At 38.3% G+C, this 22,856-nt stretch overlaps 1 protein-coding gene across 3 annotated transcripts in view; it reads left to right on the top strand.

The window, feature by feature from the left end:
* LOC103714019 (calpain-type cysteine protease ADL1-like) overlaps positions 1-19,930 on the top strand; it is a 32,987-nt gene extending 13,057 nt beyond the window's left edge. Inside the window, exons 11-33 of one of the 3 annotated variants that reach the window (XR_005512099.1) lie at positions 246-408; positions 4,817-5,090; positions 5,245-5,395; positions 5,501-5,612; positions 5,727-5,892; positions 5,996-6,066; positions 6,243-6,334; positions 6,436-6,598; positions 6,732-6,803; positions 9,171-9,548; positions 9,647-9,762; positions 9,877-10,174; positions 10,651-10,994; positions 11,183-11,534; positions 12,318-12,638; positions 12,744-12,848; positions 12,999-13,127; positions 17,259-17,639; positions 17,745-17,882; positions 18,113-18,349; positions 18,430-18,865; positions 18,968-19,101; positions 19,259-19,930. Coding sequence is in view for 1 of the 3 variants with exons in the window: in XM_039127076.1 (XP_038983004.1) it covers positions 246-408; positions 4,817-5,090; positions 5,245-5,395; positions 5,501-5,612; positions 5,727-5,892; positions 5,996-6,066; positions 6,243-6,334; positions 6,436-6,598; positions 6,732-6,803; positions 9,171-9,548; positions 9,647-9,762; positions 9,877-10,174; positions 10,675-10,994; positions 11,183-11,534; positions 12,318-12,638; positions 12,744-12,848; positions 12,999-13,127; positions 17,259-17,639; positions 17,745-17,882; positions 18,113-18,349; positions 18,430-18,735 (4,345 nt within the window). In the remaining 2 variants the exon portion in view is untranslated. Of the gene's footprint in view, positions 1-245; positions 409-4,816; positions 5,091-5,244; positions 5,396-5,500; positions 5,613-5,726; positions 5,893-5,995; positions 6,067-6,242; positions 6,335-6,435; positions 6,599-6,731; positions 6,804-9,170; positions 9,549-9,646; positions 9,763-9,876; positions 10,175-10,650; positions 10,995-11,182; positions 11,535-12,317; positions 12,639-12,743; positions 12,849-12,998; positions 13,128-17,258; positions 17,640-17,744; positions 17,883-18,112; positions 18,350-18,429; positions 18,866-18,967; positions 19,102-19,258 lie in introns of those variants that run through there. The other 2 variants (XR_005512098.1, XM_039127076.1) reach the window with 2 other exon arrangements.
* The last annotated feature ends 2,926 nt before the right edge of the window (positions 19,931-22,856 follow it).

Below are 22,856 nucleotides of genomic sequence, written 5' to 3' on the forward strand. Positions count from 1 at the left end.
AACCTTGTGCTGCTGTTTTACATGAAGCAATGGCAATTACTGGAATCTTCTTTTATGGTTGTTCTTCATTTGATGATTTTGTTTGTTCAAATTTGCCTTTCCACCACTTATGTAGAAATTATTTTTGAATGTATGTTATGAGCATTATGGTTTTTCTGTCAGCTTTTCATTTGCCTTTTGATCATACTGATTTTACTTATTTTGCACTTTTGGTATCTCATTTATTTCTGCAAATGATTGTGCAGCAAGTCATCTGTTATACTGGGCTTGGCTTTGACCGTCCCACTAATGGTGGCATCCCTTTCTGTTGCCATTCCATTATGGATTCAGAATGGCTATTGTTTCTGGATTTCACAAAGAGGGTTTGAGAGTCGTGGAAATGCTCAACAAACTCTGGGAAGGAAGGAGGTAACCTTTTTCAACTTGATATCCTACATACTACTAGTTAGTCCTTATCACTCGGTAATGATATGCAAGCATGATTGCATCAACATTCATATTTATTGTCACATAAAGCAGCATTCTTTCTCAAGCAAAGACATGTACATGCACAAGTAGGCATCAGGAATTGGATATGCCTGTTTAGCCTTATGGGCATCAAACTTGCCTACAGAATGATGTGCTTGGCAATGCCATGGACTGTTCACTCCTGTTTCTTCTGTCATTTGTGGCCAAGAACTCTGTACCATACTGAAATTTGCTTTTGAGATTGTCTACTTGGACACAAACTTTACTGGCGATGTAATGAAAATTGTCATTCTGTCGACATTTTTGCATGCTTCAGCTGCTATCCTGCAGTTTGTGCATTTGTTCAATTCGGGCAATATGGTACTATCATTTTTTCTTCTCATTATAATTATATGTTCTTTCTCTATTCTTGGTTGTAGCTGAATCTCAGTTTTACAAAAGCAGCGTTGACCTGTCTGAAAAATGTATTTCCTTTATGGTCATGCATGCATAGATATATATATATGTAAAACGATATTCTCACTCGAGTCTATAATGTGGAATTATGGATGTATTAGTGAGTTTCATTCATGATCTTTCCTGTCTGTCTGTCAGTGTTTCATTTTCCTTTAGTTGTTAACAGATTTTTGTGTACACAATTACTATTCTTGAACTTCTTGTAGTGTGGCTGCTTGGTTCTTGGTACCATTAATTTTCTTTTGAATGTTACAGTTTTTCTTCCTTTCAATAAAGTTAAAATAAAATCTTCTCTTTATCATTCTGAATGGAAAGAGTTAGTGCCCTTGCTGCACCTTTCTTTAAAATTATAGAAGAATGTACCTAGTGTTGTTCATGATTTATTCTTTGGCTGATGTGCATAAAAAGATCTTCAGTCGAAAGTTTTTTGTTTTGTGTTTTTTAAATTCAACTTGCAGGCATGGTGCTTTAGTGCTTGTAGTGGTGATATAAGTTGTTGAGGTTCAAAGGTCCATTACAGGGTACTGGATCTTGGCACACAGTAGCAGACCCAGGGGGCCGGTGGGGGCCATGCACCCCCCCACCAAAAAAAAGCTAATTTCTTTTATTTATATTTTGTCTATTTTCCTAAAATTTAGGCATCTGTGGGCCACCTGCCCCAAACAAAAAGAGCCAAATGAACACAGCGGCTCCTTGAATTTTGGGACTCAACAACTCCATTAAAATCTTGGCCCTTCATGCTAAAACTTCCACCTTCTCATTTATTATAGAAGGCTTGGCCACTCCTTGAATTTTGGGACTCAATAACTCCATTAAAACTTAGGCCTTTCATGCTAAAACTACTTCCATCTCATTTGTTATAGAAGGAAGTTTAAATTACTTTCACGTCTCAAGCAATTAGGCCTGATTTTTATTTATTTATCTTTACTATATGGGATGAGATGAGATCATGTATTTAGCTGAAATTAAGTCCACAACTCTCTCCCTTCCTCTCTCCCTCCCTCTCTCCCTCCCTCTCTCTCTCTCTTTTCCCATCAAAACCCACATCTCTATTTATGTAGACTATCTCATTGAAAAATTTAAAGAAACATGTGCTATCTAAATAAATTGGACCTCTAAAATCTCTCCAAATCCACCCACTTCCCTTAATCCCATCTCGTTTCATAACAACCATCCTCCTTTCTCCCTCCCTTCTTTCATTCTTATTTTAATGGAGTGTTGGATACTAGTATGCTTTTTGTATTGTGTGTTTATTTTGATGGCACTTTGCATTTTATCCATTATGCAAATAATCTATGCATTATGTTGTCCTCTTAAGCACCATGACTCGTTTTTTCATCTTTTCTATTGGATTCAATATTTGTACAATGTAGGGGTGGCAATTTGGGACCCGACCCACAATAAACTAGCTTTAAATAAGTTTAACTCATTTTAGACATGCCTAGACCCATTTATTAAACGTATTGGATTTGGGTTTAGACCTCTGACCTGTTTAACTCATTTTGACCTGTTTAATAATTCTATCAGGTCATGATTCCACTTGTTTAACCCATCTAAGACTTGTTTGACCTGTTTAAAACCTACGTAACCCATTTCTGTCACGGTTAGCATGACCTGCTTTACTTGTTTAACCTGTTTAAACTCATTTAACCTGATTCGACACAGTTAGTAAATGGGTTATGTAGGTCGGGGCGTTTTACCTGTTTAATGAATAGGTCAGGTTCAGTTGGATTTTTGACCTGTTTAATAAATAGGTTGGGTTCAGGTCGCCAATGTTTGGCCCTACTCATGTTCGACCCGACCCATATTCGACCCGACCCATATTCGACCTAACCCGACTAGATACTACCCATAATGCAATGATGCTTGGGCTTTCTTGGTATATTGGTAGTATATTAGCAGCTTCTATATCTTTCTAGACACCTTCCTTTTTCTAAACAGTAAGCAAAATGACAATGCATGTTTTAATGTTGAGTTGGGTAATGATGGCTTTGGCCTAGTGATAGTAAATTGATCGGCGATGTCAAACAAGTATCATCAGTAGCTTGTTGATGATCGTCTTTACCAACTTTTCTCATAGCCCAACAATAACTTTGCAGTATATGTGGTTGGTCAAATTGTCATTAAAATTGTATGGCTTATTATGTAGAAGTTCTTCCAGACCCTTTGCAATTTTTAGGGCACTCCAGAACATCTATTTTTCTTCCTTCCTCGTCCTTGCTTCAGCTTCAGATGTTGTTTTAGTGCTAGTGGGGTTGTTGAGATTATGGATCATTCTTTCTTGACCTACTTTTTCTTGTTGATTCCCTCATCTTTTGATGACCAAATATATTGAGGAAACATTATGTTGCAAATTTGTCTTATGGTTGAAACTAAGACATGAAGAAAGTATCCTGCCATCGATGAGTGTTTAAGTTGCCTGCCTTCAATGCCTCCTTGGTGAAATATGACTCTTCAGTTTACATCCTTCCATCCACCTCATTCTTCTGTAATTGCTGGAATTTCATTTAATGTTTCACGAGCAGACCAAGTTCATTGAAATTGATTACTACTTTTCGATTATTGTTTAACTACTTGCATGTTTTGCTTGCCATATCTAGTCTTCTGCGTTCAGAGTATGGACCATTATGAGCTTGAGGACTGCAGGAAAAGGAGGGGGGTTACTTGTATGTGAACATACATTATATTTCAGTAATCATAGGCTTTATATTCATCTATGGGATCAAGCTACTGTTTTGGCAGCTAACATGTGATTTTTTAGTGTGTGAAGTAACCTTTTCGCAGGGGTGGCAATGGGTTGCATCAGGTCTGGTTGAGACATGGGTCTTAGAGAGAACCTGTCAACCTGAACTGGTCCATTTATAAAATGGAATGGAAGTTTAAGACAAACCCAACCTATTTATTAAACAGGTTGAACAGATGCATGTAAACTGCTCAATGAACTGGTCAGATTGGGTCAGTTCTGCGGTAACATGTTATGGGGTTTTGAATGGGCTATGCAGGTCTTAAAAGGGTTTAAGGGGTATGTCAGGTTGTAACTGTGTTAACATGACCCAATTATTAAATGGGCTGAAACAGGTTAGATAGATCAAGATTCTAAACCTAAACCTGACTCATTATATAAATGGATCACATAGGGGTGACTCTTTGATGACCCAAACCTGTTCATGCCAAACCTGAACCTGCTTATCTCGAGTCAGTTGCAGGTCATATTAGCATGTTGGAACATAAATTGCCATCCCTGAATTCTTTCAGTGCTGGTCAACTGTAAAGAGAAAATTTTCATTGATGAAAGTTGGTTAGTCGGTTGGCGTTGATGAATATGGGAGAGATGAATTGATTAAGTGGGTTGCGTGATAGGAAAAATGGGCAGAAAAGTCAAGGCTGTAGGAGGTTTAAGCTAAACTGGACGAGGATCATGTGATATACTTTAATTGAGATCGTATGCTCTCCAATGAAGATTAGAAGTTGCAGTAGATGTTGGGGAACCCAGTGCAGAACTAGTTGGAGTTCGTGAGTCTCTGGATTCATACTTGTTAAAGAAGAAAGAAGATCCTTGAATTCCAGAAAGATGGATGGTGCTTGTTGACTATTGTTGTACTATGAACTATCTCTTGTACTTTTAGGCCTAAAGCAACATCAATTATTGGTAGTTTGTTAAAGATGTATAGATGGGAGGCCATATTTATCATTTGGTTTCATAGTATGAGACACTTGTTTCTTTGTTCTTTCAACATTTGAAGTTGATGAATTTTTCTGGCCCATTAGTTGATTATGCAGGTGAATTAAATTCAAATTTTTGCCCTTTCAATAATATACAAAATCAGTGCATACTTCACCTATCCATGATATCTTGTGTTGATGCGTCATTATTGGTATCATTTTTTTTCAGCGGATTCTTCTTGTGGTCAGCATATTGATGTTTGCTGGATCAGTTTTGGGTCTTGGTGCAATAGTATCTGCTGAGCCTTTAGATGACTTAGGCTACAAGGGATGGAGTGGAGATCAAAGAAGCTCCTACTCTCCTTATGCAACATCTATGTATATTGGCTGGGCGCTAACTTCAGCAATTGCTTTACTATTTACTGCTGTATTGCCTATTGTGGCATGGTTTGCAACATACAGGTTCTCATTATCGTCTGCTATCTGCGTTGGCCTTTTTGCTAGTAAGTTATACTTGCACTAACATGGCATTGCCATAAGGTTTGTTTATGGTTGTGGACCTTGTGGTTCTGGCCCATTTGCACGACGTAGCTTATTTGTTCATGAAATATTATAATAAAGTAACTTCCTCACATATGCTGCTCTCTTTTGCTGCAGTTGTTCTTGTTACATTTTGTGGTGCATCATATTGGGGGGTGGTGAATTCTCGAGAGGATGTAATCCCGATGAAGGCTGACTTTCTTGCTGCTTTGCTTCCCTTGGTTTGCATTCCTGCAGTCTTTTCACTCTTTACTGGCTTATATAAATGGTAAGCATAAGGTCCAATCTAGCTTGGATTAGCATAAGCTGCATTTGATTATGTGCCTGGTGGATGACCATTATCTTAATGTTGTCATGGAAAAATATTTTGCAGGAAAGATGATGATTGGAAACTTTCTCGTGGAGTCTATGTTTTTGTTGGCATTGGGATTTTGTTATTGCTTGGTGCAATATCAGCCATCATAGTCATAATTACGCCTTGGACAGTGAGTGCTTGAAATTTGTGCTTTAGCATACAAATGCTTCTTCCTTCTCTCTCTTGCATTACAGTTCGAGTGTTCTCAGGCTAATTTGTGTGTTTATCTGTTGGAACTTGACAGGTTGGGGTTGCATTCCTGTTGGTTATCCTTCTTGTTGTACTTGCAATTGGTGTTGCTCACTATTGGGCCTCAAACAATTTCTATCTGACAAGAACTCAAATGTTCTTAGTTTGCTTTCTGGCTTTTCTTCTGGCTTTGGCTGCATTTCTAGTTGGGTTGTTTGAAGGTGAGTAAAAGGATGCCATGCTTATTTACTTGATCCATTTGCTCAACTTTTAAAATGTACTTCTCTAATTTCTAATAAAAATTTAAATATATTTTGGTTGCAGGAAAACCATTTGTTGGTGCATCAGTTGGATACTTTGCCTTTCTATTTCTTCTTGCAGGAAGGGCGTTGACTGTAAGTTACTCTAATTATTGAGAAGCTACAATTACTCTCTTATGCCCTGTTTAGTACTATACTTGTTAAATGCTTTGGGTTAGATTATTCTATTTGAAAATATACTTTGAGTTATCTGTTTTCAATTTCCTCTAGCTCTCCAGTTTTTTCTGTGACAAAAAATCTGTCCTACTCAGGTGCTTCTTTCACCCCCTATTGTTGTATATTCTCCAAGGGTTTTACCAGTGTATGTCTATGATGCTCATGCAGATTGCGCAAAAAATGTTAGGTAGGTCTGAGGCCTGAATTCTGTGCAGTTGTTTCTTCCAGGTTTTGTTTTATCCCTTCTGTACATTATCTCTGATGCTCATCTAAGTTGTTCTTTGACAGTCACGCCTTTCTTGTTCTGTACGGGATCGCTTTGGCTATTGAGGGATGGGGCGTCATTGCTAGTTTGAAAATATACCCACCTTTTGCTGGTGCTGCCGTATCGGCAATTACTCTTGTCGTTGCCTTCGGTTTTGCTGTTTCTCGCCCATGTCTGACGCTTAAGGTTGGTGTATATTTGTCACTAATGATATGATTCGAACATATTTGCTTATTTTTTTGTTAATTTGCTTTTTGATGTTTTTTGTTGTTTAATCTGTCGAATCCAGTTAATATATTTATATATATGTTGTGGCCAGATGATGGAAGATGCTGTTCATTTTCTTAGCAAGGATACGGTTGTTCAGGCAATTGCTCGATCTGCCGCCAAGGTGAGCTTGTAGTGTGGAATAGTTGTAGCTCAAGTTCCTATATGTTTTTTTGCCATTTTTCCAAAATAATAACTTTGGTTGGTTTTCATGTCTTTTTATCCCCTCAATATTTCCTGACAACTTAGATGCTTTGTGGTAATGAATAACTGGGGCATTTCACATGCTATGTGCATAAATTGATAAGTTGCTTTTGTATCTTTTTTAGTGTTTTCCCATAAATCCAGCATGTGTGTATCTTTGTCATTGATCTTATTTTCTTGACCATTGTTTACTTGAGACTTGAGAGTGTGGTTTTGATAACTAAGCAAATAAGCGTATCTCACTCAGCCTATTGCTTATTATTCTCTTGTTTCTGTCATTTTTTCCTCTCGGGTTGCATATGTAGCTTCCTTGTCCTCTAATTCATGTATTAGTGCTTGTTGAGCTTCTGATTATAGAAAGATTGTTATGGATGGGTTTTATATATAATTTTGTACTTCTTTGATGTTAATTGTTAGCCGTGGCTCATGACATATCGAAATCAGATGATATGTGGATATTGGCTTTTTGTATTTTATTTTATATCGGTCTCTAGTCCACAAGTGGTTTCTTCAAGTGTTTAAAATGTATATTTAGCATTGGTAAGTATTTAAGATGAGACTGATGTGAAGGGATTTGAAGAAACCCAATAGCCGATCTCAGCAAAAGGTTACCAACAATTACGATTTAGAGAAGGAAATCCCACTCTGGTATTTTTTCACATCTCATATAAATTATTGAAGCAGGATTTCACAAAAACCTTTAACATTTGGCCCATGAGGTTATACCATTGTAATTTCTTCAGCTATAAGTGGCTTAGATAATCAGCACAAGCTCTCTTCGAAGTTTCCACAGGGGTTTCTGCCTCAATAAAATTAGTTGTAGTGCCACCATAAAATCTGCATGTAGCCATGTAATCACCTTTTGTGGTCCCCAAGACGCTATTGGCTTCCCCAGGTTATAGAAAATCTACCTTATAAAATCACTGCAAGGGATTCCAGAGGAGCTTCTGAATCAGTCAAAGTGTGCAGGAAACATTACTACCAATCGCATTCATTTCTGTTATCATTCATAATGGTGCACAAATGGATAAAATTGACCATCCAAACAAAATTGGCCCAACTCACAGACACATGGAGTTGAACTAAGGAAATGCTGGTTCACAGAAGGTCCAAGATTTTTCTGTTTACTCAGCAGTTTGCAAGTGTCCACCAATTCGCTGGCCTCCCAGCATCCATGAAAGAAATATTATTTATGAGTAAAATGTTCCCTGCATACTTACAGCATGTAGACCCTACAATTTCGGGCACTTGACACTTAAATGTGTATATTCGTATGACACTTGCACATGGCTCTGTAAGAAGAAATTCTTGGATATTATATTGATCTGAAGCTCAGACACATACGCACTTGACACATGAACACGACTCCACGTAACATAGCCAGTGTATGAGTCTCTTTTGATATGCTTATCTAAAATAGAGATTAGACGATGGACCATATATTAGATCCAACAATTTTTATGTCTTATATTGATAGCTAAGCTTCTGAAATTCTTTCTTTATGCTGATAATGCCAATCAATCTTCTGTCAGGATTTTATTTAGGTTATGATAGGACACTTACACCTGGGAACAGTTCCTTAATTCATTTCCTAAAGCAAATAAACAATACATAAGTATGCCAGACCAACTTGACTGGTTAATATTGGTCCTTCATGTTCTAAATTACATACTGGAGACGATTAAAACATAATCCAGACATCAGGCCAATCTCTGGTAAGCTCTCTTGTTTGAGTCCCAGGTCTGAGCAATCTCTCTCAAACTAGAAGCCTTAGGGATGTGCTCTGTTAATTACCATAGATTGCTGCAATGTTTCCTCAAGAAATCCCTGAATGGGTGTAAACCTGTTTATTGGTGCCATACGCAGGCAATTCAGTTTATCAATTGGCGCCAAAATGCCAACTTTGCTCTTGTTGGTTTCTAGGAATTCGTGGCAGCCATTTCCGGGAGTTTTTTGGGGAGACATAGCATTTCCCATTGCCCTGTTTTGTTGAATCACATGTTTGTTCAATGCGGTGTTCATTTCCTTGTTTTATTCTTGGCTTGAGTATGTCTTCCTGATTTTCTTTATGTACAGCATGGTGTATTTGAGCTTGTTACACTGTTTTAGCTCATGTATTTCATTCTTTATTTCAACAGTACCCTGCTATGTTTGACCTCATTTCTTTCATCTTTAATGCAATGGGATAATGTGGTGAATTTTTGGTTTGTCATTTCCATGTCTTAGCATTCGTAGTTAATATTTGTAATAATTCTTATTTCTATATTCTACTTGTTGGACAATTTAGACCAGGAATGCGTTATCTGGAACTTACTCAGCCCCACAAAGGTCTGCCAGCTCAGCTGCTTTGTTAATTGGAGACCCTACCATTACACTAGACAGGGCTGGAAATTTTGTTCTTCCCAGAGCTGATGTCATGAAGCTGAGAGATCGCCTGAAAAATGAAGAAATCGCTGCTGGTTCATTCCTTTGCAGAATAAAGAGTGGCCTGACATATCGCCATGTCTCTTCTACTGATGTAGATTACAGGAGAAAAATGTGTGCACATGCACGTATCCTAGCTTTAGAAGAAGCAATCGATACCGAATGGGTTTATATGTGGGATAAATTTGGTGGTTATTTGCTGCTTTTGCTTGGTTTGACTGCTAAAGCTGAGCAAGTGCAGGTGAGCAAAAACTGTTCATTGTGGATTCTTTATCCATAGTCCATAGATTTTTTTTTTTGTTGTTGCTGCATTCTTGAGTATGCTTTGTGTTATGACAGGATGAAGTCCGCCTTAGACTTTTCCTTGACAGTATTGGCCTGTCTGATTTAAGTGCCAAAGAAATCAAGAAATGGATGCCTGAGGACCGCATACAATTTGAAATAATTCAGGAAAGGTGAGTCTTTAGTCCATTTGGCCTTCTATTGGGTTCATTGCAAACATGTGTTGTTCAAATTGAAGAATTAAGTTTAATAATCTTAATGATTATAATTATTATGGATCTTTGTAGTTACATAAGGGAAAAGGAGATGGAAGAAGAACTTTTGATGCAAAGACGGGAAGAGGAGGGAAAGGGAAAAGAAAGAAGGAAGGCACTTCTGGAGAAAGAGGAACGTAAATGGAAGGAGATAGAGACATCTTTAATATCCTCTATTCCAAATGCCGGGAATAGGGAGGCTGCAGCTATGGCAGCTGCAGTGCGTGCTGCTGGGGGGGATTCTGTTTTGGACGACTCTTTTGCAAGGGAGCGAGTTTCTAGCATAGCACGCCGCATTCGTGCAGCACAGTTGGCTCGCCGAGCAGAGCAGGTACATTTTATCTTTTTTTCTGTACGTATTACAAATGGCTGCTTAATTATCCATAAGTGTGAATTAGATATTTCTTGGTAGAGAGGGAATGAACATGTGGAATGATGGTCGAGGAACCATGAAGAAAGCTATGGTGGTTATGGAGATGTTGGTGATGGCAGAGAAGCAGAGGGTTAAGATCTTTATTATTAAGAGGGGAAAAGTGTCTGGCTAAAAACGTAGTACTATTGACATGGGCATGTAAAGCTATGTCTATGTACATAAATATGCATGCATGGATGTAGACATGCTATATGTGTCCGTTCTAAAATAGTGAGTTAGAGTAAATAATAGGCTTTTATGAGATACTGCAACCTTATGTACCTGATGCTGTAATAGAGTTAAGGGCGCTAATGGTGGTATTGTTCCATTTTAGTAGAATTTATGGTGTTCAAATTTTGCTATCTAACATGCCTTTCATGTACAATCTTTTTAAGTTGTTAGCACGAACTCTTTCGCAGACTGGCATTCCAGGCACTGTGTGCATACTTGATGATGAACCTAGGAGTGTAGGCAGACATTGTGGACAGATTGATCCAAGTCTTTGTCAAATTCAAAAGGTTAGCTTCTCCATTGCGGTGATGATTCAACCAGAGTCTGGTCCAGTTTGTCTTTTAGGAACTGAATTTCAAAAGAAATCCTGCTGGGAAATCCTTGTGGCTGGTTCAGAACAAGGCATTGAGGCTGGACAGGTTGGTCTTAGATTGGTTACAAAAGGTGACAGGTTGACAACAGTTGCTAAAGAATGGTGCATAGGAGCTGCAAGCATTGCAGATGGAAGGTGTGGGCTGTCATCAAAACTATTTTCATTACTTTCTTGCTTTGTTGCATATTTTTTAGTTTATTCCTCAAAAAAGTTGAGTCTTAAAATTACTTGATATTAATCTAAGACTGTTGTAGAAACATGGTTATATTGCTTTCGTAGATTTACCTGCTAATTTTATGATGCGTGTTTAATCTGATCTGCAGGTGGCATATTGTCACAGTGACTATTGATGCTGACTTAGGTGAGGCAACTTCCTATATAGATGGAGGCTTTGATGGATATCAGATTGGATTACCACTGCATGGGAGTAGTGGCATTTGGGAACAGGGAACAGATGTTTGGGTTGGTGCTCGACCACCAACAGACTTAGACGCATTTGGAAGGTCAGATAGCGAAGGTGCTGACTCTAAGATGCAAATCATGGATGCTTTTCTGTGGGGAAGGTGCCTGACCGAAGACGAGATTGCTGCATTTCATGCTGCCACAAGCCCTGCCGAGTATGACTTGATTGATCTGCCTGAAGATGGCTGGTACTTGTGTGATTCGCCTCCAAGGGTATGCCAATCCGTGTCATGAGCTCACCTTATCTTACTTCTCTTTCATGTTTTCCTAATTGTTTGTGTTAAAAAGAGATAAGTCTTGATTGCTAAACATTAAGCAGAGCCTATGCCATATCCAAGTGACAGCCTTTTAGTTCAGCAAAAAGGAAAACGAAGAAAAAGGGATAGCTCTTAGTTGTTCTCTTGCAAGTTGAAACCTTGAAACCAAAGTGCTGATAAATCCACCTTGAGTCTTTTGCAAATAACTCACACCCTTTTTGAGGTATATACCCTGTTGGTTAGAATTTGTGTTGCTGGGATATCATGTACCACAAGTAGTACAAAAACCTACATATTATAGTTTCTAAGAATGCCTTTGCGTCATGCATCTTCCCTTTTGTTAATTTTAGAGCCCATTTTGTTTGAGCTCCACCCTTTGTGGATCTTGTTCTTTTTTAACTAGTACTGATCTAGGGTGAAGTACTAGCACATGCAGTCTTCAACAAGATTCGCCGTACCGGTACTGGACCCTGTACCGGTGCCAAACTAGCATAGTATCGATACGGTACGGTATGGAGTTTTTTTGGCGTTCCAAAAGTTGGTACGCCACCGGTACCGATACCGGTATGGTACGGTACGTCTGGTACCGTCTGGTTCGGTACGGTACGGCATACGATAATCTTCAATAAGTTTTGTAATCAACTGAGTATTATGAAATTTAGAGAAAAGATCTCATCTGTCATTAGTTCCTAGAATTTATTTATTTTTGTTTTTTATTGATACTCCCTTGTATAAACAGGTAGTTGACTGGGAAAGTGAAGAAGCAGATGTTGAGCTATATGATAGAGAGGATGTGGACTGGGATGGGCAATACTCAAGCGGGAGGAAAAGAAGGTCTGGACGGGAAGGAGTGGCAATCGATATTGATTCCTTTACCAAAAGATTAAGGAGGCCTAGGTTTGAAACTCAAGAGGAAATTAATCAACGTATGTTATCAGTTGAAATGGCTGTCAAGGAAGCTCTTTTGGCAAGAGGTGAAACAACTTTCACAGATCAAGAGTTTCCTCCAAATGATCGATCTTTGTATATGGATCCAGGAAATCCTCCTCCAAAATTGCAGGTAAGAATTCTACTCATTGTTGATGTTTGTTTATCACCATAGATGTGTGAGCAATTTGCTAAAATTGTTTTTCTGCTCATGGTTAACATTTCTTCACCACCTCAGGTTGTTTCTGAGTGGATGAGACCAACCGATATAGTGAAAGAGAGCTGCATAGGTTCTCAGCCCTGTTTATTTTCTGGTTCTGTAAATTCTTCAGATGTTTGTCAGGTACAACTCATCCTTATACTGCCATATTGAATTTCTGATTATTGTTTACTATGCCTTTTTATTTTAGTTTTATAAAAGAATTATAAAGTCGATATATGGTGCTCTTATGATTCTTATTACAGAGAGTTGGACAATGTTTCTTATTTACAGGGTAGGTTAGGTGACTGCTGGTTTCTAAGTGCTGTTGCTGTTCTTACTGAGGTGGCTCGCATATCAGAGGTTATAATCACACCAGAGTATAATGAGGAGGGGATCTATACTGTTCGCTTTTGTATTCAGGTGTGGAACTTGTATTCTGAAACTTTGGTATGTTTAACTATGAGTGTTTTTACATGCTATACTTGAGTTTTCTCTGGATCCTTTTATCCATGTCTCTTTCTAATCTAGGAGGTCTGGACCTCTAGAGATTAGTGGGTCTTATGGTAATAAGGCCTTGAGATAAGTGGGGAGACAGGACACAGAGAGTTCTATAATTGACCTACCTATCTCATGTCCTGATTATCAAGAGTGCAGGCTAAGAAGGTCAGAAGTATTTTCAGATTCACAATCATCCATTTATGCTAGTAACAATATGTAATATTATTGATATATCGTCACATGTAAAATGAAGTGACTCGAAAGAGATGTCAGTTGTTCACTACCAAAGTTCCAGATACCAAAAAGGAAAATCAATATTTTGTTTGAGATAATAATCCACAATACATTATGCTACAACTGTTTGGATTTGAGTAGAAACTTTATTGATTTCAGACAATCAACCAAAATTGTTTCTTGCTTGTTTAGGTAGTCAATAATTGATTTTGTCAAACAATAGCATTGTATGTTGTATGCATGCAACAATAGACAATCATGCTGTCCAATACAGATTTGTAATGTTCCAAGTTGGAAAACTGATGGGCAACAATCTGGACAACTAGGTCTTTTATATATATCACAAACTCCTCGAGCTTGGTCTTGCATGCCTCCGTCCGGACTTATTTCACTTTCACGCCCGTATGTTATTTGGTCTCCGCTTTCCATCTTATCTTGGCATCTTTTTATTCATGAATACACCCTTCCATATAAACTCTGAAGTGGAGAAAGAATGTAAATATTATTTGAGCTCCTGAGCAAGTATGCTGGGCTTTTTGCTATTTTCCACCATCCTCACCATCCTGCCTTATGGACCTTGGTCTTAAAGCACCACTATAATTGAATTGTTGGACAAAGCTCGAGTAAGTATGCATATGACAAATAGTTGTCAACATTATGCAAATATTATGAAAATTATTATTGTGAATACTATGTGACTGTCTGAGTAAGTATGCTGGGTTTTTGTGCTATTTTCCACTAACCTTGACATCCTGCCTGGTGCACCAATTTCTGTAAGTGCCAGTAAAATTGAATTCTTGAGAAAGCACCATTTTAATATTTACATCAACTGTTTAAAGCAATTTTTTTTGTAATCTGCTAAACTATTGTACCGTTATGATATTGTAGTTTGTCACAGCCTATTATTTGGCAGGATTTGTTTCAAAACCTATTTTTTTTTGAATTGCTTGATGCAGTTCGGCAGCACCAGTAATAATGTTATCGTATGTGTGTGGTAGATGTATGTGGCATTTTGGATTTAGATAAATAGTAATAAAGATACTTTTGGATTTCTTAATATAATGGCTTAAAGAATGCTCATAATAACTATAATATAAGCTTCTTCAGCATTCGGCATTTATAAATGATGTTCATTTTTTGTAGGTTCATGTGCTTGTTTAAAACATGGAAACAGTGTCTTGATAATGATTGCTATTTAAAACCATGAATCATAATAAATATTGTTCAAATTATATATTAATAAAACAGTGTTCTATAAAATCAATCCTTTTTAAAAACAAATAAATCTAATGATGTTAAGGAACTGCTTTAATTATTTATATAGTCAAAACTATCCATGCCCTTGGATCTTTTCAGTAGTAATATACATTGTGGACATGCTTAACGGTGGTCCTAACTGCTCAAAACACGCTTTTAGGTAGGAGTGGCAATGTGTCGGGTTGAGTCAGTTTGAGACATGGTTTCAACTTGAGCCCAAATTGCTCGTTAAATGGATCAGAAATCCAACCTGACATTCATAACCTGTTTAATAAACTAGTTGAATCGGGTTAGATTTTTGATAACAAGTTAAATGGGTCATAAACAGGCTAAACGGGTTAGTTTGTAACCGTGTCAACCTGATCCAAATTTTAAGCTGGTTGAAGTAGGTTGTACCTTGGTTGCTAGAATTGGGAGCGGGTACGGGTGCAAGGAGATATTTTAGAAACACTTTTACTAACGAAACACATAGGAAGTGAGTGCATGTTCAAGATCTCGGGAAGATTTTGAATCAGGTTCATTGTCCGAGGTAGAAGATTTTGACTACTAAGGGTTAGACAGATCAGGAGCCTAAATCTGGACCTGACCTATTTGATAAATCGGACATGGTTGGCCGGTTTATGACCTGCGCCCATTTATGCTGAACCTGAACCCACTTATCTTGGGTCAGTTGCGGATTGGGTCATAAACTGCCAACCATTCTTATAGTACTGTAATGGGGATACAGGCCATGCCTGTATTGTTAGGGGCCGTATTATCCTATTCTAAGAGTGCAAAATTGTTTGCAAGGTCTTTAACATCTTTTTGAGGAGGTCAATGTTTTGTTCCATTATTGGGTATACAATTTATATTAAAGATCATTCATGTATTGGAGGACACTTGGGAGGACGGTCTTGGTAGATGGTATTGGAAGATGTCATACATAAGTTTGCACGAGTATACTTTCTTTCTGTGTTCATTCTAGATTCAGTTGATTTGTACTTATAAAGATAGGGGTATTCCTACTGGATGCATGTATTATACTTGAAGCTCTCTGTGTGGTCTTTCTAGAATCTCTATTTTGCACTTGGGACAGACCTACAGTTTGACATTTTTTTGCACAAAGTCGCTGCCCCCAGGACTCGAACCCATGCCATTTTGCTTGTCAGCCGAAGCCTTTTACTATTGCACCAAGCAATGACGCCAGCCTCCAGCCACTAAAGGGGTTGTTTATGCATTCCTCTTGTGCGGCCACTGGACATGCCATGGCCTCAAGTGTATGAACCAATCTTTCAGGTGGTTTCAGGCCTAACATGTTGACTCAATCATATGCATTTTCTTCAGATATGGGCCCCTCAAGTCTTTAGGAAGCCTTTGTTCCCCTTCCCTTTTTGAGGTGTTTTTGGCTTCTCTCCAAATCATCATCTCTTTTGTTGCCGGAATGTATGATTTATGATTTCCTAAATTCTCCAAACCTCCACCTGCACCTGCACCTGTTTAATTTGTCCGGTGTTCATCCAGTTAAGCCCTTTTAGTTGCCATGGTATTATTTACTCACCATTCAGATGCCTATTAACTGTAGGCCTGCATACGGGGCTATCATGCTGGCTTATGGATTACACTGTTTGAATATATGGGCATCAATTTTCTAGCAAGTTAAATGCTGGGTTGCAACAAACCAACATGCAAATGTATATGCCACCACTTAAACCTTCCGAAGAAAATTACTTGTGATACTTTTAGTTGTTATGGCCTATTAGATTGGCTTAACTACACTACTTTTCCCGTAAATACTTCATACTATTTTAATTTTTTAAACAATGGTAGACTATAATTGGGTGCCTCTTGTTTTTGTTTCCTTATATGCATGTGCACATTTTTTAAATAAAAAATTCAATGGGTAGGGAGACTGGCAGACAATCCTCAACAGGTTTCTTGTCTGTTATTGTAACTTGCGCACCTGAAAATTAATATTTTTTAACTATCCATAATACTCATGAAATCATGGTCTATAGAATGGTATATTCTATGTATCTCAGAAATGCATTTTTATAGCATTAAGGGACAGGCAATTGATCTGCTAGCCTACATCTTCCAGCATGTAGGATTTTGGTACTTGATGCCTTTTGATTAAAATTACCTTTTTTGTGGCACTTGTTTGCACAAATGTTTCTATTCAATAATATGAATAGCTGCAGATCAGGTGGGATAGGCCAGTAATTTACTTTTTTGTGAGCCTTGACACCTGTATTTGCAAAGTGCCCGCCCCTGTTTTCTCTGTGCCTTTCTTAGTACTCTTAGGATAAGTGGAAGGAAAGGGGACATCTAGTGCTATTTAATAATGTGTCTGCGTATTTCTTCTAGAGCTTGAACCTCTTCCAATGTTGCTTCATTTATGTATGCATATTAGGCTGCTTCTAATATATGAATGTTACTTGTGAAGAATTTGCATATATCTAATAGCTCCATGATTGCATCCAAGATGAATAGATCATACTTACATTATTTGGGACAAGTATGCTATTTTTTTGCATGATGCATCCATGTGGTGCTCTGGTCGGAAGTCTCACTTAGTTCTTGTAGGGTGAATGGGTCCCTGTGGTGGTTGATGATTGGATTCCTTGCGAGTCACCTGGAAAACCAGCATTTGCTACTAGTAAGAAACTTAGTGAACTCTGGGTCTCTATCTTGGAGAAGGCTTATGCCAAGCTTCATGGTTCATATGAGGCATTAGAAGGTGGGCTTGTGCAAGATGCACTTGTGGACCTCACGGGGGGTGCTGGGGAAGAGATTGACATGAGGAGTTCTCAAGCACAGATTGATCTGGCAAGCGGAAGGTTATGGTCCCAATTGTTGCATTTCAAGCGAGAAGGCTTTCTGCTTGGTGCTGGGAGTCCATCAGGCTCAGATGTACACATTTCATCTAGTGGAATTGTTCAAGGCCATGCTTACTCAATATTGCAGGTACATTGTGATGTTGATTGTTATACATGTCCGCCTCCAGTTATGTTCAGAAAGCTAAATTATTAATTGTTGAAATTTTCCGTTCCTGTTCAATTGATGATTCAGGTAAGAGAAGTAGATGGGCACAAGCTTGTTCAGGTTCGAAATCCATGGGCCAATGAGGTTGAGTGGAATGGCCCTTGGTCTGACTCATCACCTGAATGGACAGACAGGATGAAGCACAAGCTTAAGCATGTTCCTCAGGTTCTTATTCTACTAATTTTTGCTTTGTAGGGATGGAATTTTATTGTTGATGTGTTGTATTCTGTCAGTAGCTTATAGCTTCATTCTTATATTATAAAACATTCACTTAATCTGTGCTTAAAAATTAATCATATTGCATGATATTTATTTTTGGTTTTTGCTCAAAATATTATGAATCTATCTCAACAAGTTTGTATTGCATGTTCTCGGATCATTTTGTTGCTCAATAGTCAAAGGATGGGATATTCTGGATGTCATGGCAAGACTTTCAAATCCACTTTCGCTCTATTTATGTTTGCCGGGTCTACCCCGCGGAGATGCGTTATTCTGTCCATGGCCAGTGGCATGGCTATAGTGCTGGGGGTTGCCAAGATTATGACTCGTGGCATCAAAATCCACAGTTCAGACTGAGAGCATTAGGCCCTGAGGCATCATTCCCGATTCATGTATTTATCACCCTGACCCAGGTATGTATTATCTTGATTGATCATGCGTCCATACTTTTCTTGGAAACTTGATCTCACTATTCATCATTTTTTTTTACTAGGGTGTGAGTTTTTCCAGAAAGACCACTGGTTTCAGGAACTATCAATCTAGCCATGATTCATCTATGTTTTATATTGGAATGAGAATACTCAAGACACGTGGCCGTCGAGCTGCATACAATATTTACCTGCATGAATCAGTTGGTGGTACGGATTATGTCAACTCAAGAGAAATATCATGTGAATTGGTCTTGGAACCTTATCCGAAGGGATACACAATAGTGCCCACTACAATCCAACCTGGAGAAGAAGCACCATTTGTTTTGTCAGTTTTTACCAAAGCATCAATAACCCTGGAGGCCATATGATACACAGTCAAGCATTTTGAAGCGGTAATTTTTTTTGTACAAGGCTCCGAATGCTTGGGGTTCCTCGGACCGGCAAGCCTCCAAGCAGGTCAAAAAATGTGCCACAAGTGGTAGAACACATGCGTTTGTGGTAATTTCTTTTCTCTTATTTCTTCTACTTAATATAATCAGGCATCTCTTTAAGGTAATGAATTTAGGCAACTGATTGGTCATTTGTTTGCTGTTCATTAAGTATGACAAAATGCAGATAGTCTTTGAAAAATGGCACAACTGCCAACCTGGAATTGTTGCTTGAAATCTTTTTCAGTTGCTATTTGGATGGATGCATTTTCTGAAGAAAGTGTGCATCTGAGCCTTTGTTGATAGGTCTAATTTTACCACTTCACATATTATCTGATAATTGATCTCTTTTTTAAGTAGTAAACTCCCTAGTGCCTTTCCTGCTTTCACTTCTCATCTCAATAGCTGTAGTTTTTACTTTGGAAGAAGTTGTCTGAGTTGATAGTGTGCCTTCTTGGTTCAGATTGCCGCAGCATGGGCCCATTGAATGAAGTGATGCAACAGCTTTGCTCTCATTCCACCACAGCACCTGTATCTGGACTTGAGGGCTACACTGCAGAAAGCAGAGATGGCTGAATGATCTCCATGTTTCAAAGGCGCTGCATATAAACCAGTACATGCAGGGGTGTGTGGAGGAAAGGCAAAACTGTCTCAACAGCTCCGCAAGCGTTTCTTGACCCGTCTTCAGACAACACTATTGGCTGAGCTTGTAAATAGCAGCGACAATTCATTTTGAAGAAAAAGGGGCCCATTTAAGAATAGGTGGTGTTATTGTCATGTACAGCAAATAGAAAGGGAATGAAATAGGAAAATAGCAAACTAGAGATAGTGCAGTGTCCATCTTTCAGTGAGCACAATAATGGGGGTGTTGTAGCTGGAGTTTGAATTGTGTCAAACTTCCAGCTGCGGTTTTGTAGCTCCTGGGCTGGCTGTCAATTAATTATTACAAGTTTTTGCATTTCTTTTCTTTTTGAATGTAATCCCTCAATGGGGTTGATTTGTAGGTTTTATCATTTTTTCGTCTATGTTCTGTATAAGTTGCCATGGGTTGAGAGGGACCCTCTTCCAATTTGCTTGATGGCTTAAAATGCCTGACATTGGTGATTTTTTCAGCGGATATGGTAACCGACTACAGCATGTTCGTTTCAGGCTTTATTTGTGTTCCAGATATGAAGCTGGAATTTGCAAAACCTCATGGTAGAGTCACCCCACTTGCAGTCTTTAAGACCAGTTTCGCAGGTCCTGAGCAAATGATCTATGCTTGTATTTCTTTACCAACTTCCAATTCGTGTCAGTTTCTCGATGAAAGCCCAGTCAAGGTGCTTTTGCAGTAAGAATTCCCCTTCCGTGCATATTCCTGCTAGTTTTACATCTGAGCAAGGGAATGAGCAGTTAGTTGGCACCAGTGAATGAAGGGTGGTGAGTTTGGTAACTTTTCCTGGCCGGATGATGTTGGAAATGAAGTATGAAAATAATTGGAGTTCTCCGCTGATGGGCCATGGTTGATCATTAACGAACTGGTTTAGTCCTGTCTGAGATTTTCGGGATCAGCAGGCACAGGTTCTGGAATAATTCACAAGTGTCCAAGAATATGGACACGAGGTGAGGGAAGTGGAATTATCACCCATTGTTTTGATCGGGTGGAAGACAGCATAAAGCAGTAAAAGAGCAGGCTCTCCCAACCCAATGCCTCGGTGCTGCTCTTCTGTAAACCATGCGTACGGTTGATGTTAAGAATCATCAGCTCCCTACCAAGCATTGTCCCAATTATTTGAGGTTGGCTTCATGGATGTCTATTTGCCCACCTTTCGTACTGAGTGTTTTTATAAGACTTTGCAGGTCTTTCATGGCAAATTTGATGCATATTAATCTTAGCCGCCTTCTCCTCCAAGGATGCTACCATCAGCATACCGCCAAGCATTGTCCCAATTATTTGAGGTTGGCTTCATGGATGTCTATATGCCAACCTTTCCTACTTGGGGTTTTATAAGAATTTGATGTTCTTTCATGGCAAACTTGATGCATGTTATTCTTAGCCTGCCTTGATTTTTAGGTACAGATTTGATTAAAGCAGTCTGAGATTTTCTGACGTCTTAGAAGTCTGCACGTTAAAAGCTACCAAAAGGAACGTCGACTCTTTGTGACTCGCACTTTCCATCTAGTTTAATGGCAATTCTGATTCATAGTAGGCAAAATTTTTCCAGGTGACGATTCCAATTAATAATAAACAATGTTTTCTTAGCCGCTAATTCCAATTCCCATAGCAATTTTATTTTTGTCTCCGTTTTTCATTTGTGAACCGAATTTTACGATGACATCCCACTGCCATAAAATTCCATCATGAGCGATTGGTGATGTTAGCACCGTGATGATTTTGGACACCCACCGCGTAAACCCACCCAGGTCAACGCCGCCGCATGAACAGAGAAACCAACACTGCGGATGACATTTGCGAATGCAGTAGGCAGGGCCGGCTCAATTTTTAGGCGACTGAGGTGGTCGAGAGTCTATTTTTTATTGCATGGCGTTCAGGAGCCCCACATGCAATGTAGGGACGATATGCCAAGGCACTACATTTCTTAAGGTTTTAAACTTGTATACAGAAAATTAAAGACTACTAAAATCTTAAAAAGCCGGAATATTGCAAATCACCTTATAGAAGTATTGCGGTATGTTGTATAAGGTTAGAAAACCCTAACCCCGCCAAACGAATAGGAGACCAATTTTGATGCAAGTTGCATGCTCTGCTAATCTTGTCATTCATTTTAGAGAATCTGAACTCCCTGCTTTGAAGAAACTTGCTAGCCTATGCAACATAACAACAGTTGAACACTTAATCTTCTCATTAAAGAGCTATAGAGTTCCTTTCTAATGTGCACAATTTTTATGAAGGTTACAAGCCAGGCATTCAGTGCTCCCTCAGACCATGCTCAGTCATGCTAGCAATGGTCCAAGCATGAATTAATCTACTCACTCAATCACTGATGATAAAACAATGAATCCTTTGATTTTGCTTTTCTCAAAAGGAAAAAAAAAATCGTGCCTCTAGGCCTTATTAGCTTGTGGGCTTTGTAAACATTCAAATTATAACTTTCTGGTTAAACAAGCACAATATCCTCGTGCATTGTAGCATCTCTCTCCAATTTTCTCAACAATCTTTGGGTATTTTCATAGATCATAAATTATATTTGTAACCAAAAATATAAGTTATCGTGTCGCACTATATTTTTTTTAAAACTATATAAATCATCATCATTCTCATCATGATCATCACCTGATTCATTATGAACAATAGAATATATTGTTTTAGCATCAGTTTTTATAGTAAACTTACCATATTTTCATGATACTATATTAAAAAGGGCAAAGTTTAATAATTTTTAAAATATTTAGCAACTTTTGTCGTTTATTATTCACTATTTGAGTAGCTAATATTCTGTTTTACAGGAACTACCATATAGTGCAAGCCATTATATGAGCATAAGACAAACCATAACATGTCTTTTAATCTTTTGGACAAACAACATCTTCTATTAATTAAAAAAATAGAAAAATACCTTTCAAAAAAAGAGGAAAAAATCGAAAGAAATAACATTATCCACTTGCAAATTTTTAATGCTACTAGGATGATAAACCTAACCCAATAAAATTTTAAGGGGCTAGAATAATTCCTTTAGCTATTGGTAAATAATAAATGCATAAACCCATTATTCTATCATGCGAAGCTCTCATGATAAACTTCATCCTTGAGATCAGCGGGCATTTAAGTTCAACAAATTTTGCTATAGTATTTTTTGAATTCGGCAATTAAACTCATATTAGGCCTGATAATTTGTAAATCTAAATAATAAATGAGTCCCCTGTCAGGATTCTTAAACCCCAAAACAAGTTATGTTTGAAGTCTAGAATTTCATGACCTAATAGGATTTAGCCGTTAGTTTATCCCTTATGTGAAAAATATGAAGATGTTAGAGTCGGAGTCAGAGTCGGAGGAGTCGGAGTCGGAGTCCAACGGCGGAAATCAGCTGTTCACGACTCCTAAAGCTCCACCCTCCCGCCGC

This window comes from Phoenix dactylifera, chromosome 6 (genome assembly GCF_009389715.1).
Source record: "Phoenix dactylifera cultivar Barhee BC4 chromosome 6, palm_55x_up_171113_PBpolish2nd_filt_p, whole genome shotgun sequence".
In the NCBI taxonomy this organism is placed as follows: domain Eukaryota; kingdom Viridiplantae; phylum Streptophyta; class Magnoliopsida; order Arecales; family Arecaceae; genus Phoenix; species Phoenix dactylifera.